The 18351-nt window shown below is 53.9% G+C and overlaps 1 protein-coding gene across 2 annotated transcripts in view; it reads left to right on the top strand.

Moving 5' to 3' along the window:
• The window catches only part of GNA15 (G protein subunit alpha 15), a 31925-nt gene that overhangs the window by 3715 nt on the left and 9859 nt on the right, over positions 1 to 18351 (top strand). The window contains exons 1-5 of one of the 2 annotated variants that reach the window (XM_012436414.2): positions 7501 to 7640; positions 11033 to 11217; positions 13212 to 13366; positions 14697 to 14825; positions 17340 to 17469. In XM_012436414.2, coding sequence (XP_012291837.1) covers positions 11071 to 11217; positions 13212 to 13366; positions 14697 to 14825; positions 17340 to 17469 — 561 coding nt within the window. In that variant the 5' untranslated portion in view covers positions 7501 to 7640; positions 11033 to 11070. Of the gene's footprint in view, positions 1 to 7500; positions 7641 to 11032; positions 11218 to 13211; positions 13367 to 14696; positions 14826 to 17339; positions 17470 to 18351 lie in introns of those variants that run through there. The other variant, XM_012436412.3, reaches the window with a different exon arrangement.

Raw genomic sequence — 18351 nt, 5'->3', positions numbered from 1 at the left:
CCACTGCACTCCAGCCTGGGCAACAATAGTGAAACTCCATCTCAAAAAACAAAAATCTATCTGTCTATGTATTTTTATATATTTGACATATTATATCACATTGATATGTCTTATTGGTCATTTCAAATAAATAGGGCTACTTAGGCTATCTACTTCTTCTTGTGTGGATTTTGATCATTTGCGTCTTTTAAAGAATGTGTCCGTTCTGGCTGTGTTATCAAATGTATTGACGTAACATTTGTAACATTCTCTTGTTCTCCTTCTACTGTCTGTAGGATCTGCAGTGATGTCCCCTCTTTTGTTCTTGCTATTGGTCATTTCTGCCTTTGCTCATTTGTTCTTCCTCTGTGAAGCTGGGGGTTTATCACGGTTAGTGCTCTGAACACCTGAAGGTCATTTATCCCTGAGCTTTCCCTGGCTGGCCCTCTCATGCCACATAGACCTTCACCCAAGTGTCGCCTCCTCAGAGAAGTCTTCCCTGACTACCCTAGCTACAAAGACACTCTATCTTCTCCTTCCCCTTCCTCTGTTTGATTTTTCTTCCTGGCCCTCACTATTCATTTAGTTTTTTTTTTTTTTTTTTTTTTTTTTGAGACGGGGTCTCCCTCTGTCATCCGGGCTGGAGTGCAGTGGTGTGATCTCAGCTCACTGCAAACTCTGCCTCCCAGGTTCAAGCGATTCTCCTGCCTCAGCCTCCTGAGCAGCTGGGATTACAGGCGTGCGCCACTACGCCCAGCTAATTTATTGTGTTTTTAGTAGAGATGGGGTTTCGTCATGTTGGTTAGGCTGGTCTTGAACTCCTGACCTTGTGATCCGCCTGCCTCGGCCTCTGAAAGTGCTGGGATTACAGGCGTGAGCCACCGCGCCCGGCCAGTTTCCCTGTTTATTGTTTACCTCTCCAGTTATACGGTAAGCAGCAAAAGGGTAGGGACCACATCTGTCTTCTTCATCCCTATGTCTCCAGAATCTAGCACTGATGTACAATGAGCCTGCCATATAGTAGATGCTCAAGAAATGCTTTATGAGGCCGGGCGCGGTGGCTCACACCTGTAATCCCAAGCACTTTGGGAGGCCGAGGCGGGCGGACCAAGAGGTCAAGAGTTTGAGACCAGCCTGACCAACAGGGTGAAACCCGGTTTCTACTAAAATACAAAAAATTAGCTGGGCATGATGGCACGCGCCTGTAGTGCCAGCTACTCGGAAGGCTGAGACAGGAGAATTGCTTGAACCCGGGAGATGGAGGTTTTAGTGAGTGGTGACAGAATAAGACTCTGCCTCAAAAAAAAAAAAAAAAAAAAGAAAAAAAAAGAAATACTTTATGAATGAATGAATAATGAATGAATGAATCCTTTCGGGGGAGATTTCCCCCAGATATTGTATCGTGTCTTCCTGGAGCTGGGATATCCCTTCCACATATCACTCTGGGCACTACTCAGCCGGCCCCAAAGCAGGAAGCCTCCTCTACTGATGGAGGGCAGGGTACGTCATCTAAGTCCCCAGGCACGGATGGTAGCACTGCGGACTGTGGTTTAAACCACCCCGTCCCTGGAGGCAGGTCTGAGGGCTGCCTCTAGACCTCTGTCCCTTCTTGGAAACAGGAATTGAATCCAAATGCTGTTTTTTCTCTGGAGGTGGCTAATCCGTTTGAGGAAGATGGCAGAAAGCACGAGGGTGGGGGTGGGTCTGTCCCTGACGTGAAGCAATCCTCATATTGGGGAAGGGGGAAGAGTCAGATCGAAGCTGTGAGCCGGGCATGGCGGCATGTGCCTGTAGTCCCAGTTACTCGGGAGGCTAAGGCAGGAGGATCGCTTGAGCCCAGGAGTTCAAGACCAGCCTGGACAACATGGCGAGACCCAGTCTCTAAACAAAAACAAAAACAAAAAAAAGAAAAAAGAAAGCTAACAAAACAACAAAATAAAGCCGTGAAAGGGACCCGTTCTGTTGTTAGCACTTTTTAAAAAAATTACCTTTTTTTTTTTTTTTTTGAGACAGAGTCTCACTCTGTTGCCAGGCACCAGGCTGGAGTACAGTGGCACAATCTCGACTCACCTCAACCTCCGCCTCCCGGGTTCAAGCAATTCTCCTCCCTCAGCCTCCCAAGGAGCTGGGACTACAGGCGTGTGCCACCATGCCCAGCTAATTTTTGTATTTTTAGTAGAGACGGGGTTTCACCATGTTGGCCAGGATGGTCTTGATCTCTTGACCTGGTGATCCGCCCACCTCGGCCTCCCAAAGTGCTAGGATTACAGGCTTGAGCCACCGCGCCCGGCCAAATGATCGTTTTTTTGGGGAGGGGGACGGAGTCTTACTTTGTCCCCCAGGCTGGAGTGCGGTGGTACAATCTCAGCTCACTGCAACTTCTGCCTCCCGGGTTCAAGTGATCCTCTTGCCTCAGTTTCCTCAGTAGCTGGGATTACGGCGTGTGCCATCACGCTTGGCTACTTTTTTATTTATTTATTTATTTTTGAGATGGAGTTTAGCTCTTATTGCCCAAGCTGGAGTGCAGTGGTGTGATCTCAGCTCACTGCAACCTCTGCCTCCCAGGTTCAAGTGATTCTCCTGCCTCAGCCTCCCGAGTAGCTGGAACTACAGGCATCCGCCACGAGGCCTGGCTAATTTTGTATTTTTAGTAGAGATGGGGTTTCTCCATGTTGGTCAGGCTGGTCTCAAACTCCTGACCTGGTGATCCACCTGCCTTGGCCTCCCCAAAGTGACGGGATTACAGGTGTGAGCCACCGCGTCTGGGCTGTTCTTTGTACTTTGAGGGTGAGCTGAGGCTCGGAGAGCTGGGGCGACTTGCCGAAGGTCACACAGCTGGGACTCACACCTAGAATTCTGGTGCTGAAGTCCGTGCTCATGACTGCCTTGGGGACAGAAACACCACAGAACCCCAGCCCCAGATGGGGAAAATGAGGCCCAAGGTGGGAGCAGGATTTATCGGGGATCAGCAGTCAGCCTGAGCCAGAGCGGGACTGAGAGGCCGAGCCTCCCGCCCCGTCTGGCTTCCCAGCCTGGCTCTCCCGGTCCCTGGCAGCCGCGTGTCCTGTGACGGCTGGTGCTGGACTCGGCACATAGCTGCCCCCAGCTGCCTTGTGAGGGCCAGGGCTTGGCACGGTTAACCCAGTTCCTTCCTGGCATCTGACTGGTTCCACTTCCTCCTCTCCTCCATGCCCCGAAGGAAGCGGGAACTTCCCGTCTGGGCCCCACGGCCTTCGGTGGGTGTCCCAAAACAGATCACCCCCCACCCATATCTACCCAGGAGCTGGGGGCTGGGGGGTTGTAGTGGGAGGAGGGCCCTGGAGGGTCCCAGAATCCTTTGTGGCTTCAGGACAGCCACGGGTGCAAAGAGGGGTCTCTGGTTACGGCTGTTTAGACTGGTTACGGGCTATGGCCCCTTCCTGAGTCACGACGTCCGTGTTGCGGGTGGCAACGGGATTATCGTGTTTTTCCTATAACAAAACAGAAGAGGAAAAACAAAATCAGTGCATCGCAGCAAAATGAAGCCGACCGTTGCTTGGTGACAATTCTGTCTGTTCTCTGCACTTTTGGGGTGAACTCAAGATTTGAGAGTTGGAAGACAGTCAGGGGACAGAAGCTCAAAGGGGCCAGTCCTGGACGGGCGTGGAGGCTCAGGCCTGTTATTCCTGCACTGTGGGAGGCTGAGGAGGGGTGGATCACTTGAGGCCAGGAGTTCGAGACCGGCCTGGCCAACATGTAAAAATAAAAATATTAGCCAGGTGTGGTGGTGCACACCTGTAATCCCAGCTGCTTCGGAGGCTGAGGCAGGAGAATTGCTTGAACCTGGGAGGCAGAGGTTGCAGTGAGCTGAGATTGTGCCATTGCACTCCAGCCTGGGTGACAGAGTGAGACGCCGTCTCAAGAAGAAAAAATAAAATCAAATCTGAGAGTTGGAAGGAAGTTAAGGGACAGGAACCCAAAACGTCCAGTCCTCAGCAGTTGGGTTCAATGCTGCACCCCAAGGAGCTGTCTAGCTTCCCAGGGTTGGTAAAAACATCACTTTAAGTGACATGTTAATGACGCCTACCTCAGCTCAACTGGCCACACCCTGTTTTGTTAGTGAAGGACTCACAGGACCCCAGTTTCCTCTCCTGGGGTTCTACTTGCTGTGTGACCCTAGGCAAGGCACTTAGCCTCTCTGATCCTCCCCTCATTTGCACATGGGGAAAATAATAGAATCTGTGAGGATTAACTGGGGATACATAGAGTCTCTTGGCTCAGGCTTGGGAAGAAGGTAAGATTTAAATCATGCTCGCTGTAATTTTTATTATGATTATTATAATTATTCAGGCAGGGTGAAGGAACCTCCAGGCATAATAATTTAGAAGCCATGGGCTCGAGGTACCTCATGCCTGTCATCCCAGCACTTGAGGAGGCCAAGGCGGGCAGCTCCCTTGAGGCCAGGAGTTTGAGATCAGCCTGGCCAACATGACAAAACCCCGTCTCTACTAAAAATACAAAAATTATAATTAGCCAGGCGTGGTGGCAGGCAGCTGTAATCCCAGCTACTCAGGAGGCTGAGGCAGGAGAATCACTTGAACCTGGGAGGCGGAGGTTGCAGTGAGCCGAGATCGCGCCACTGCACCCCAGCCTGGGTGACAGAGAGAGACCCTGCCTCAAAAAATGAAAGCCCACAGGCTCTGGACTGAAACAGAACTGAGTTTGAATCCCAGTCCGCCATTCACCAGCACGGTCGAGAGAATTGCGCAACACACAGCAATTCCCTCAACGGACCCGAGACTCAGTTTCCCCATATGAAAACGGGGCTACGAGTTGTCCCCCTCTCATGGTGAGGCTCAGGAGAGACGGTGTGACTCCAGCTCTTAGCTCACCAGACACCCAATGACGGGCCAGCAAACTCACAGTCCCTTCTGCTACTAGCCAATGCTCCAAAAACGGGATGGTCCCCCACACTGTCTCTGTGAGAAACGCAGAGAAACCGGCGGGAGGACATTGGTTTATTTCACTGACTCCATTCCTACATTCTGCTGCAGGAATAGCAGTCAGTCGACACGTCCCCATCCTAACATGGACAAATCCTGGACTCTGAAGCTCCCACAGCTCTCCATCTGAGAATTTCAGACTGTGGGCCCTGGGGGATGTTGTCGTTTGAGTCTTTTTGTATTTTTATTTTTTCGAGACGGAGTCTTGCTCTGTCACCCAGGCTGGAGTGCAGTGGCACGATCTTGGCTCACTGCAACCTCCACCTCCCGAGTTCAAGCCGTTCTCTGCCTCAGCCTCCCGAGTAGCTGCGATTAGAGGTGCCCGCCACCATGCCTGGCTAATTTTTGTATTTTTAGTAGAGATGGGGTTTCACCATGTCAGCCAGGCTGGCCTTGAACTCCTGACTTCAGGTGAGTCCACCTGCCTTGGCCTCCCAAAGTGCTGGGATTACAGGCCTGAACCACCTCACCTGGCCTTTTATTTTTTTTGCAAACTTTTTGTCTTTAATTTGACACAGGTCTTGCTCTGTCACCCAGGCTGGAGTGCAGTGATGTAATCATGGCTCATTGCAGCCTCGACCTCCTGGGCTCAAATGATCCTCCTGCCTCAGCCTCCTGAGTAGCTGGAACTACAGGTGTGCGCCACCACGTCTTACTAAATAAATATATTTTTTATTATATATAATATAAAAATTATATTTTATATTACAAATATTTTATATTATAAATTTATAAATGTAATATATATTATATATAAATATAATTATATATTTATATATAATATATATCATAAGTATATTTATATATAATATATAATATATAGGTATTTAAATAGAATAATAATTATATTAATTAAATATAATAATTATTAAATGTAATACAAATATAATATAATATATAAATATATAATATAATTTATAAATATATTTTAAATATAAGTATAAATTATAATTTATTTATAAATTATATTTTTATATTAAAAATTTATATATTTATAAATTTATGTATACATTTATATATTTAAATATATATAAATATATAATATTTATATTATTTCTATATATATAAGAGATGGGGTGTGTACATATATATATATATATATATATATATATGTATATTTTTTTCATAGAGATGGGGTCTCACTATATTGCCCAGGCTGGTCTTGAACTCATTAGCCCAAGTTGCCCTCCTTCCTTAGCCTCCCAAGCACTGGGTTTACAGGCATGAGCCACCACGCCCGGCCCAAGCATATACATTGTTTTCTGAACCATTTTCTGCTAAGTTGCAGACCTGATTCTTTCTTTCTTTCTTTTTTCCGAGACAGAATTTCGCTCTGTCATCCAGGCTGGAGTGTAGTAGTGTGATCATAGCTCACTGCAATCTCCGCCTTCTGGGTTCAAGGGATTCTCCTGCCTCAGCCTCCTGAGTAACTGGGACTACAGGCATGCACCTCCCTGCCCAGCTAATTTTTGTATTTTAGTAGTAATTTTTGTATTTCACCATATTGGTCAGGCTGGTCTTGAACTCCTGACCTCAGGTGATCAACCTGCCTCAGCCTCCCAAGGTGCTGGGATTACAGGTGTAAGCCACCTCGCCTGGCCCCTGATACTTTTCCCCCACTAAATACTCAGCAAGTTTCAGCTGCACGAGAAGGAAAAACCGCGGGACCTTGATCAAAAGCATGACTCAGCGCCCTCTGCTAACATGCATTAGTCAGTTTTCACAATTTCCGTGCAAATGTTCTTTACAGCAAGAGAAAAGCCTTTTTCTTTCTTTATTCCTTTTTTTTTTGGAGATGGAGCCTCACTCTTTTGCCCAGGCTGGAGTGCAGTGGCGTGATCTCAGTTCACTGCAACCTCTGCCTCCCAGGTTCAAGCAATTCTCCTGCCTCAGCCTTCTGAATAGCTGGAATTACAGGTGCCAGCCACCACGCTGGGTTAATTTTTGTATTTTTAGCAGAGATGGGGTTTCACCATGTTGCCCAGACTGGTCTTGAACTCCTGACCTCAAGTGATCCGTTGCCTTGGCCTCCCAAAGTCCTGAGATTACAGGCGTGAGGTACCACGCCCAGCCGAGAAAAGCCTGTTTCTTGACTTTGAGTCAAAGAGATGTGACCCCTGGAGAGACGGAGGATCGGAGAGCCGTGAGGAGGCAGGTGAAGGGTGGAGCTGAAGGGTTGGAGATGCAGACAGATGGCCCCTTGGGGACATGGGAGGTGGAACCCCCCTTCTCCCTGCTCCCGCCTTCTCCTCTGCTCCAGTTTCCTCTTTCTGAGCCCCAGCCAGGCCACCCCTTCCCCTTTTGCTGCCGCTGCCGCCGGCTAGATCGAGTTCTTCTGGCACTGCACGCCCCCACCCCCGACCCTCTGCCACCTGCGCCTGGACCCTGCATCCTGGAGAGAAATAAGTTGTCCCATCCCCCACCCGTCGCTGGGAGGGGCCCATGCTGGTGCCCCCGGGAGCCAGATGAGATGCTGGGCAAGCCTCCAGCCTCCCACCTCCCCTCTGGTGGATCACACCCATTTTAGTGAAGAGAAAATTGAGGCACAGAGAGGGGAAGGACAGCCTTGGAATGTCAGAGCTTAGGCAGCAGGCAGCTGAGCTGGGCTCTTGGGACCTCTAGTCCCAGGCTCTGGAAGATTCCAGCATCAGTATCCCGGACTCAGGGCCGGCTTGACAGGTGCGTGAACTATCCCAGAGGGTTCCAGGCTCGGAAGAGCCTGAAGTTTCAGTTTGCACCAAGCCCCAGAAATTCTGCAGCTGGCTCTGCAAGGACCCTGCCCGATTTTGCACCATCTGTCAGATTCTGTCTCCTAAATCTCTCTTCCTTTCTCTCCAGCTCCATGACAGCCACCTTGGTCCCCCGCACCTCCTTTGAACCAGCGCAGACCCCTCCACTCTGGTCCCTGGATCCCACCCTCGCCCCCACAGTCTGTCCTCCCTGCAGCAACCACAAGAGGGCGCCTGTGAGCACCTGAGTCAGGGCCCGTCCTTCCTCTGCCTGCAGCCCTCCATGGCTCCCAAGACCTCCCTGCAGCCCACAAGGCCCTGCACAACCCGCCCTCCCCTCCTCCCCTCCTCCCTCTCCCCCACTCACTCACTTTGCTTCAGCCACACCGGCCTCCTTGCTGTTCCTCCAACACTCCAGGTGTGGCCCTGCTCCAGGGCCTTTGTAGGGGCTGTTCCCTTCGGCTGGTGTGCCCGCTAAGATTTTGAGAGCGACCTTCCAACCTTCAGATGTCACTTCCACTGAGAGGCCTTCCTTGCCTGCGTGCACCTAGTTACTCCTTGTCCTATTTATCCTATGTTACTTCTTTCGTAAAAGTTTCTCTACCCGAAATTATTGTAGCAAATACTACTTATCAGTATTGTTATGATAAATAATAAAAACAGGCCGGGCGCGGTGGCTCACACCTGTAATCCCAGCACTTTGGGAGGCTGAGGTGGGTGGATCACTTGAGCCCAGGAGTTTGAGACCAGCCTGACCAACATGGTGAAGCCCCAACTCTACAAAAAAACACAAAAATTAGCCAGGTGTGGTGACAGGCGCCTGTAATCCCAGTTACTCAGGAGGCTGAGGCAGGAGAATCACCTGAACCCAGGAGATGAAGATTGCAGTAAGTCAAGATCGCGCCACTGCACTCCAGCCTGGGCAATGGAGTGAGACTTTGTCTCAAAAAAAAAGAAAGAAAAAGAAAAATCCCGTAAGAACCATAACTGTAAAAAGTATTAGGTTGGGCGCGGTGGCTCATGCCTGTAATCCCAGCACTTTGGGAGGCTCAGGCGGGCGGATCATGAGGTCGGGAGTTTAAGACCAGACTGGCCAACATGGTGAAACTCCGTCTCTACTAAAAATACAAAAATTAGCTGGGCATGGTGGCTCATGTCTGTAATCCCAGCTACTTGGGAGGCTGAGGCAGAACTGCTTGAACCAGGACCCGGAAGGCGGAGGTTGCGGCGAGCCGAGATCGTGCCACTGCACTCCAGCCTGGGCTACAGAGCGAGACTCCATCTCAAAAAAAAAAATATTAAAAACACAAAAACTTGCTGGCCACACAAAAATAGCTGGATCTGGCCCTCTGGGAAGGGTAGTTTGTCACCGTTGCTGTGAGCATTTTATAGTCAACTCAGGTGACCCTCACTTTGATGCAGTGGGCGTGGTCTGTTGACATCCATTTTTTTTTTTTTTTTTGAGATGGAATCTCGCTCTGTTGCCCAGGCTGGAGTACAGTGGTGTAATCTCAGCTCACTGCAACCTCTGCCTCCCAGGTTCAAGCGATCCTCCTGCTTTATCCTCCTAAAATACTAAAATGAGCCGGGCATGAGCCACCCTGCCTGGCTTATTTTAGTATTTTTAGTAGAGACAGGTTTCGCCATGTCGGCCAGGTGCTCTCAAACTCCTGACTTCAGGTGATCCACCTGCCTCGACCTCACAAAGTGTTGGGATTACAAGTGTGAGCCACCGTGCGCGACCGGAAGTCCATGTTTTATAGATGGGGAAACCGAGGCACAGAGCAGCAAAGCCGTTAGTCTAGGGTCACTGAGTGAGGCCCTGGCTGCACCAGGGTTTGAAACCAGGAAGTCTGGTGTGGGGTTGGGGGTGCCTGGCGTGGGGTTGGGGGTGCATGGCGTGGGGTTGGGTGGGGGTGCCTGGCCTGGGGTTGGGGGTGCCTGGCATAGGGTTGGGGATGCCTGGCCTGGGATTCGGGGTGCCTGGTGTGGGGTTGGGGGTGCCTGGCCTGGGGTTGGGGGTGCCTGGCATAGGGTTGGGGTTGCCTGGCCTGGGATTGGAGGTGCCTGGTGTGGGGTTGGGGATGCCTGGCATAGGGTTGGGTGGGGGTGCCTGGCGTGGGGTTGGGGGTGCCTGGTGTAGGGTTGGGTTGGGGTGTCTGGTGTGGGGTTGGGGGTGCCTGACGTGGGGTTGGGGGTGCCTGGCATGGGGTTGAGGTGTCTGGTGTGGGATTGGGGGTGCCTGGCCTGGGGTTGGGGGTGCCTGGTGTAGGATTGGGTTGGGGTGTCTGGTGTGGGGTTGGGGGTGCCTGGCGTGGGGTTGGGGGTGCCTGGCGTAGGGTTGAGGTGTCTGGTGTGGGGTTGGGGGTGCCTGGCCTGGGGTTGGGGGTGCCTGGCATAGGGTTGGGTGGGGGTGCCTGGCGTGGGGTTGCGGGTGCCTGGCGTGGGGTTGGGGGTGCCTGGCGTGGGGTTGGGGTGTCTGGTGTGGGGTTGGGGATGCCTGGCATAGGGTTGGGTGGGGGTGCCTGGCGTGGGGTTGGGGTGTCTGATGTGGGGTTGGGGGTGCCTGGCGTAGGGTTGGGTTGGGGTGTCTGGTGTGGGGTTGGGGGTGCCTGGCGTGGGGTTGGGGGTGCCTGGCGTGGGGTTGGGGTGTCTGATGTGGGGTTGGGGGTGCCTGGCCTGGGGTTGGGGGTGCCTGGCATAGGGTTGGGTGTGGGTGCCTGGCGTGGGGTTGGGGGTGCCTGGCGTGGGGTTGGGGGTGCCTGGCGTGGGGTTGGGTGCCTGGTGTGGGGTTGAGGGTGCCTGGCCTGGGGTTGGGGGTGCCTGGCATAGGGTTGGGGATGCCTGGCCTGGGATTGGGGGTGCCTGGCGTGGGGTTGGGGGTGCCTGGTGTAGGGTTGGGTTGGGGTGTCTGGTGTGGGGTTGGGGGTGCCTGGCGTGGGGTTGGGGGTGCCTGGCGTGGGGTTGGGGGTGCCTGGCATGGGGTTGGGGTGTCTGGTGTGGGGTTGGGGGTGCCTGGCCTGGAGTTGGGGGTGCCTGGCATAGGGTTGGGAATGCCTGGCGTGGGGTTGGGGGTGCCTGGCGTGGGGTTGGGGGTGCCTGGCCTGGGATTGGGGGTGCCTGGTGTGGGGTTGGGGGTGCCTGGCATAGGGTTGGGTGGGGGTGCCTGGCGTGGGGTTGGGGGTGCCTGGTGTGGGGTTGGGGGGTGCCTGGCGTGGGGTTAGGGGTGCCTGACGTGGGGTTGGGGGTGCCTGGTGTGGGGTTGGGGTGTCTGGTGTGGGGTTGGGGGTGTCGGGGATGGGAGCCCCGTGGGGTCTGAGCAGTCTCCTGCTCCATCTCCAGGCCCCGGCGAGAGCGGGAAGAGCACCTTCATTAAGCAGATGCGGATCATCCATGGCGCCGGCTACTCGGAGGAGGAGCGCAAGGGCTTCCGGGGCCTGGTCTACCAGAACATCTTCGTGTCCATGCGGACCATGATTGAGGCCATGGAGCGGCTGCAGATCCCCTTCAGCAGGCCTGAGAGCAAGGTGAGCCTCCGGGGCAGGTGGGGCCCAGGGTAGGGTTCCCCAGACCCTGGGGCAGGGCCATGTCCTCCAGACATGTGTGCATACTTACACATGCACATACAAGTATACACACAAAAATGCACACACATAAACATGTGTGCACACACAAATGCACACAAGGATACACACATGCCACCACACAGATGCACACAAATAAGTGCACACACCCATGCACGTGTACACACATACACACACACAGAAGCATGCATGCAAATTCCCACATGCACACACATACACACGCGCCTACACAAACACGCGAGGATACGCACATGCCCCCATGCAGTCCCCCATGCACATGCACGCACATGTGCACACACACACACAAGCACATGCACACCTATGCATGCACCCACAAATGACCCAAGGATACATGAGCGTGCCCCCCACACAAATATGCACACACATCACACACCCATGCACATGGGTGCATCTGTACACACACATTAGCACACTTGCACGTGCACACGCACAGAGAGATGCACACACAACACAGGGTCCATCACAAAGGTCTGAACTGCCCTAGTGTCTGGACGGAGCCAGGGCTGTTTGTGAAAAGATGGGGAAGCCCAGGGCCCGCCGGCCAGCTCGGGGATCGTGCGCCTCCGGGGGACCTGTGTGGGGCAGATTGCTTCGGCACTCTGTGCCTCAGTCGCCTCATCTGTAGAATGGGGGGACTTTGTTCCTTGCCTCCTGGGAGCCAGCGAGTGGAAAGAGCAGGACTGGGCACCACCCCCTGAGCCTGGGCGCGCCCGAGCACACGTGCCCTCTGCAGCCTCTCATGTGCTGGCCTGCGCTTTTCCCTCCGGGAACAGACGGAGGGCAAATTAGAGGTGTGTGGGGTGCTCCCAGGAACCGGGTCACTCCTGAAACAGGGTCCTCGCAGGAACAGGGACCCCGAGGCACAGGGTCACTCCAGGAACAGAGTTCTCCAGGAACAGGGTCCCCCCAAGAACAGAGTCACTTTAGGAATACAATCCCTCCAGGAACAGGGTCACGCCTGAAGCAGGATCACCCCAGGAACAGGGGCCCTGAGGCACAGGGTCACTCCAGGAACAGGATTCTCCAGGAATAGGGTCCCCCCAGGAACAGGGTCCCCCCAAGAACAGAGTCACTTTAGGAATACAGTCCCTCCAGGAACAGGGTCACCCTGAAGCAGCGTCCCCCCAGGACAGGGACCCCGAGGCACAGGGTCACTCCAGGAACGGGGTTCTCCAGGAATAGGGTCCCCCCAGGAATAGGGTCCCGCCAAGAACAGGGTTATTCTAGGAATATGGTCCCCCCAGGAAGAGGGTCACCCCTCAAACAGGGTTCCACAGGAACAGGGACCACTCCCCCCCACCCCCGCACAGGGTCACTCCAGGAACAGGGTTCTCCAGGAATAGGGTCCCCCCAGGAATAGGGTCCGCCAAGAACAGGGTTACTGTAGGAATATGGTCCCCCCAGGAAGAGGGTCACCCCTCAAACAGGGTTCCACAGGAACAAGGACCACCCCCCACCCCCCCCACCCCCGGCACAGGGTCACTCCAGGAACAGTGTTCTCCAGGAATAGGGTCCCCCCAGGAACAGGGTCCCCCCAAGAACAGAGTCACTTTAGGAATACAGTCCCTCCAGGAACAGGGTCACCCCTGAAGCAGGATTCCCCCCAGGAACAGGGACCCCGAGGCACAGGGTCACTTCAGGAACAGGGTTCTCCAGGAATAGGGTTCCCCCAGCCACAGGGAACCCCCACGCACAGGGTCACTCCAGGAATGGGATCCCCCCCAGGACAGGGTCTCTCCCGGGAACCGGATTCCCTCAGGAACAGGAACAGCACCCCGAGGCACAGGGGGCTCTGGGGAAGAAGAAAGGGAGTGTGAGAGAATGTGTTTCAGAGAGGGACGCGGGGGCTTGCAGAGAGGCCTGGGGAGGCCCCGCTCGAACCGGCTGCCCTAACTGCCCCCGTCCTCCCTCCCCAGCACCACGCCAGCCTGGTCATGAGCCAGGACCCCTATAAAGTGACCACCTTTGAGAAGCGCTACGCCGTGGCCGTGCAGTGGCTGTGGAGGGACGCCGGCATCCGGGCCTGCTATGAGCGCAGGCGGGAATTCCACCTGCTCGACTCAGCCGTGTAGTGAGTCTGTGGTCCGTGGGGATGGGCACGTGGGGAGGGGCCGAGGGCAAGGGCCAGGCTGGCTGGCTCCCCGCAGCCGGAGATGCTGTAGGTGCAGATGGGCTATGGTCAAGCTCCAGGATGAAGTCTTTCCAGGGGGGCACCCTAATTCCTGGGGGGACCCTGTTCTGGGGGTAACTGTTTTCCTGGGGGGACCTTGTTCCTGGGTGGACCCTGTTCCTTGGGGGTGACTCTGTTCCAGGGGTGATCTTGTTCTTGGAGTGACTCTGTTCATAAAGGGACTCTGTTCTAGGGGTGACCCTGTTCCTGAAGGAATCCATTTCCTGGGGGAGACCCTGTTCTAGGGGGGACTGCATTCCTAGAGTAACTCTGTGCTTGGGGGTCCCTGTTCCTGTAGGAACCCTGTTTCAGGGGTGACTCTGTTCCTGGTGGGGGTCATATTCCTAGAGTCCTAGAGTGACCCTGTTCTTGGGAGGACCCTATTCCTGGAGAACCTGTTCCTGGGGTGACCCTGTGCCTCAGGGTCCCTGTTCCTGCCAGGACCCTGTTTCGGGGTGACCCTGTTCCTGGGGGGACCCTGTTCTTCGGGGTGACTCTGTTTCCAGGGAGACACTGTTCCCTGGGGGATCCTGTTCTGGGGGTGACCCTTTTCCTGGAGTGACCCTATTCTTGTGGGGACTGTATTCCTAGAGTGACACTGTTCTTGGGGGAACCCTGTTCCTGAGAGGACCTTGTTCTTAGGGGGACCCTATTCCTGGAGGACCTCATTCCTGGAGTGACCCTATTCCTGGGGGGAGCCTGTTCCTAGAGTGACCCTGTTTTAGAAGGGACCCTGTTCTGGGGGTGATCCTCCTCTGGGGGTGATTCTGTTCTTGGGAGGACCCTCTTCTGGGGGGACCCTGTTCCGGGGAGACCCTGTTCTGAGGTTAACCCTATTCCTAGTGGGATCCTGTTCTAGGTGTGATGGATGTCCAAGGTGACTTGGCGTCTGGGAAGACTATTCTCAGGCTACCAGTATTCTTGGGGCAGTGCCACCCCTGGCATAGCAGCTCTCTGGGGAGACACCACTCCCCAGTGAGGCCGTTCCTCATGTCACGCCATCCGTGGGGTCACCCTGCTCTGAGTGTGAAGCTGCTTTCCTTGAGGCTCTGTTGCCTCGGGGTGGGGGACATTCCTGGGCCATCTGCCAACCCCAGGGATCCTGGCCCCCTACAAGGGAGCTCTCCTCCTCCAGCAGCCCCAGCAGGTTCTCGCTGGGCCTTGTGTAGGACCCTGGGAAGCAAAGGGAGGCTGGCTGCAAGGCTGGGCCTCAGGACTCCTTGCTCCGCAGCTACCTGTCCCACCTGGAGCGCATCACGGAGGAGGGCTATGTCCCCACAGCTCAGGACGTACTCCGCAGCCGCATGCCCACCACTGGCATCAACGAATACTGCTTCTCTGTGCAGAAAACCAACCTGCGGTGAGCGTTCCACCTGGGCCCAGCCTGGGAGTGCAGGGAAGACTTCCTGTAGGAGGGGCGAAGGAGCTGGATGAGTGGATGAATGAATGGGTAGAAGGATGAGTGGATGGATGGATGGATGGATGAATGCAAAGATGAATGAGTGGATGGATGGGTAGATGGGTAGATGAATGATAAAGCAATGGGCAGATGGGTGGTGGGTGGGTGAGTGAAGGATGGATAGATGAGTGGAGGAATGAATGGATGAATGAATGGATAAGTGGATGGGTGGGGGGGTGGATGGGTAGATGGGTGGATGAGTGAGTGGACAGATGGGTGGATGGATAATGGGTGGATAGATGAATAGATGGCTGAGTACATGGAGAGATGGGTGGGTGGGTGAGTAGGTGGATTGAGTAAATGGGTGGACAGGTAGGTGGATGATGGATGGATAGATAGATGGGCAGATGGGTAGATGGATAGATGGATGGATGAGTGAATGGATGGATGAATGGGTGAATGGATCGGTGAATGAACAGATGGATAGATGAATAAATGGGTAGATGGGTGGATGGGTGATGGATGAATGGATGGGTGGGTGGATGGGTGAGTGAAGGATGGATGGATAGGTGGGTAGATATGGATGTGTAGGTAGGATGGATAAATGGATGGGTGAATGCATGGATGGATGGGTGGATGAGTGGATGGGTAGATGAATGAATGGGTAGATGGGTGGATGGGTGACTGATGAATGGATGAATGGGTGGATGGGTGAGTGAAGGATGGATGGATGAGTGGATGAGTCTGTGGGTGGGTGGGTGGTTGAGTAGATGGGTAGACAAGTGAGTGATAGATGGGTAGATGGATAAAAGGTGGATAGATGGTTGGATAAATGGATGGATGGATGAGTAGATGGAGAGATGGAGATGGATGGGTGGGTGGACAGGTGGACTGAATAAACTGGTGGACAGGTAGGTGGATGATGGATGGATAGATAGATGGGTAGATGGATAGATGAGTGAATGTGAGCAGATGAGTGGATGGGTGATGAATGGATAGGTGAGTGAAGGATGGATGGATAGGTGGGTAGATATGGATGGGTAGGTGGGATGGATAAATGGATGGGTGAATACACAGATGGATGGGTGGATGAGTGGATGGGTGGATGGGTAGTGGGTGAGGGATAAATGGATGAATGTGTGGATGGATGAGTGTATGGATGGATGAATGGATAAGTGGATAAGTAGGTGGGTGGGTAGATGGGTGGATGAGTGAGTGGATAGATGGGTAAATGGATAATGGGTGGATAGATGAATGGATGAGTAGATGAAGAGATGGATGGGCGGGTGGATGGGTAGATTGAGGAAATGGGTGGACAGGTGGGTGGATGATGGACGGATGGATAGATGCGTAGATGGATAGCTAGATGGATGAGTAAATGGATAGATGGTTGGGTGGGTGGGTGGATAGATGAGTGAAGGGATGAGTGAATAAATGGATGAATGGGTGGGTGGTTGGGTAAAAGTCCAGGAGTGAAGGTAGAGGCTGGGGAATCACAGAAGGAATTCTGGGCCGAGGAGGTGATTTTCAAGTATGGCCCAGGAGCCAGGCAATGAATGGAGTGAGGGCTCAGAGGACACTGAGTCCCGAGATGGGAGGTGACACCCACAGTACCCAACTGGCCAGTTGCTGACCCCACTCCTGTCTCAGAGCCCCCTCTTGATGGCCGCTCGCCCCTTTCTGGTTCTGGATGTGGGGTTTGAGGGACTCTGAGGGCACGTGGGGGGAGCGTGTCTCAGGGATCAGGAGACACATATGCCAGCGGCAGCCTAACGGCTTAATCACCAGTCTCGGTTTCCCGTCCCGTGCAATGGGGCAAGTCCCCTCTTGCTTCAGGCCCGGGCTCGTCCAAAGCCTCTGCTCTGGCACTTCCTGAGTAACGGTTGCATCCCCAGGGAAATGACGCACAGATGGTTATCAGTGACCCACATTTCTCAGAAGAGAGAGAACAGGAAGGCGGGGGCAGGGCTCAGGCTTTTGTTGTGGCGTGTGGGGCTGAGCCACAGATGGAGGGGAGGACGTGTGCTCTGGGAACCGACCTCGTTCCCATCTGTGTGGCCGCTGGACACTCCCATGGCCAGCCTGAGCACAGGAGCCCCATAGCACAGATGGGAAAACTGAGTTTTGGAGATGTTTGGCAATTTCCCTTGCTGGGTCACCCAACCAGCACCAGGGCACATCCTAGATCTGTTCGACCTGCTGCCCTCTAATGTAGGGTTAGAAGGCAGGCAGCCCAGCACAGTAGAAGCTTGGGAAAGTCCCCTCTCCTCCCTGCGTCTCAGTCTCCTCATCTGTAAAATGGGAGTGAAGAGTCATCCCTGCCTCGTGTGAATGACATGGCAAATCCCCCAGAGGCTGGCACCTGTTCCTGCTACTGCCATTATTGATCTTGGCATATCCCAGACGTGACGGGGGTCAGGGGTGTCACGGAGCAGGGTCCTGAGCTCTGAAAGGGGGCACCCTGGTTCCCTGTAGGATCGTGGACGTCGGAGGCCAGAAGTCAGAGCGTAAGAAATGGATCCATTGTTTCGAGAACGTGATCGCCCTCATCTACCTGGCATCGCTGAGTGAATACGACCAATGCCTGGAAGAGAACAACCAGGAGGTATGTGCCACCGCCTCCTTCACCCTTCCCGCTGTCGACCCGGGGACCCTCATCCGAGCAGGAAGCTCTGGTGCAGAAAGCAAGGTGTCCCTGCTTTTCAGTGGGCCTGTGTGCCCAGCATGGCATTGAACTTGATCTTTCATCCTTTCGTGGTCAGATTGCAGCAAGACACAGACCCATAGCATTTGTCTGGCCAGGACCCCAGACACACACATGCACTACACACACATGCATGCACACACACAATGCACACACATACACTCACATGCACTATACATGCACATACACACTCATGGACATAATACATGCACGTGCGCGCACACACATGTGCACATGTACACGAGCACTGCACAATATATGCATGTGAACACACGCACCACACATCACGCACACTTATGCACACATGTGTGCACAGACATGCACACATGCACAATACGTGCCGACACACACGCACGTGCACATGAACACATGGACGTGCACTACACATGCACACACACAAGCACACATGCAATGCACACGTGCACACGCACACGTGAAAATTCCTGTCCATGCTCTGGCCACACCACGGAACCCCAGGGCTTCTGTCACACGCTTCACAGATATATCCTGGAGTCAGTCACACGTGGATGCACAGCCACACAAGCACCACCCGCCCCGAGGAACACTCGACCCCGAGACAGACACGGCCGCCTGCACACACACAGGCGCAGCCAGCGCAAGAGAGCAGTTCTCCCCGCAGGCGCGACGTTCTGCTTCAGTTCAGAAAGGCCCGAGGCGGCTCCTGCTTTTGGGAATGTGACCCTTCCTCCTACTTAATCCCTGAGCCTAAAGGTCGGGTGCATTATTACCCACAAGGCGTGACTTCAGGGGTTGAGGTTTCAC

This window comes from Aotus nancymaae, unplaced genomic scaffold, assembly GCF_030222135.1.
Source record: "Aotus nancymaae isolate 86718 unplaced genomic scaffold, 86718_ANA_hifiasm-v0.15.2.pri h1tg000028l, whole genome shotgun sequence".
In the NCBI taxonomy this organism is placed as follows: domain Eukaryota; kingdom Metazoa; phylum Chordata; class Mammalia; order Primates; family Aotidae; genus Aotus; species Aotus nancymaae.
The sequence above is the reverse complement of the archived record's forward strand: the minus strand, read 5'-3'. Positions and strand labels throughout refer to the sequence as shown.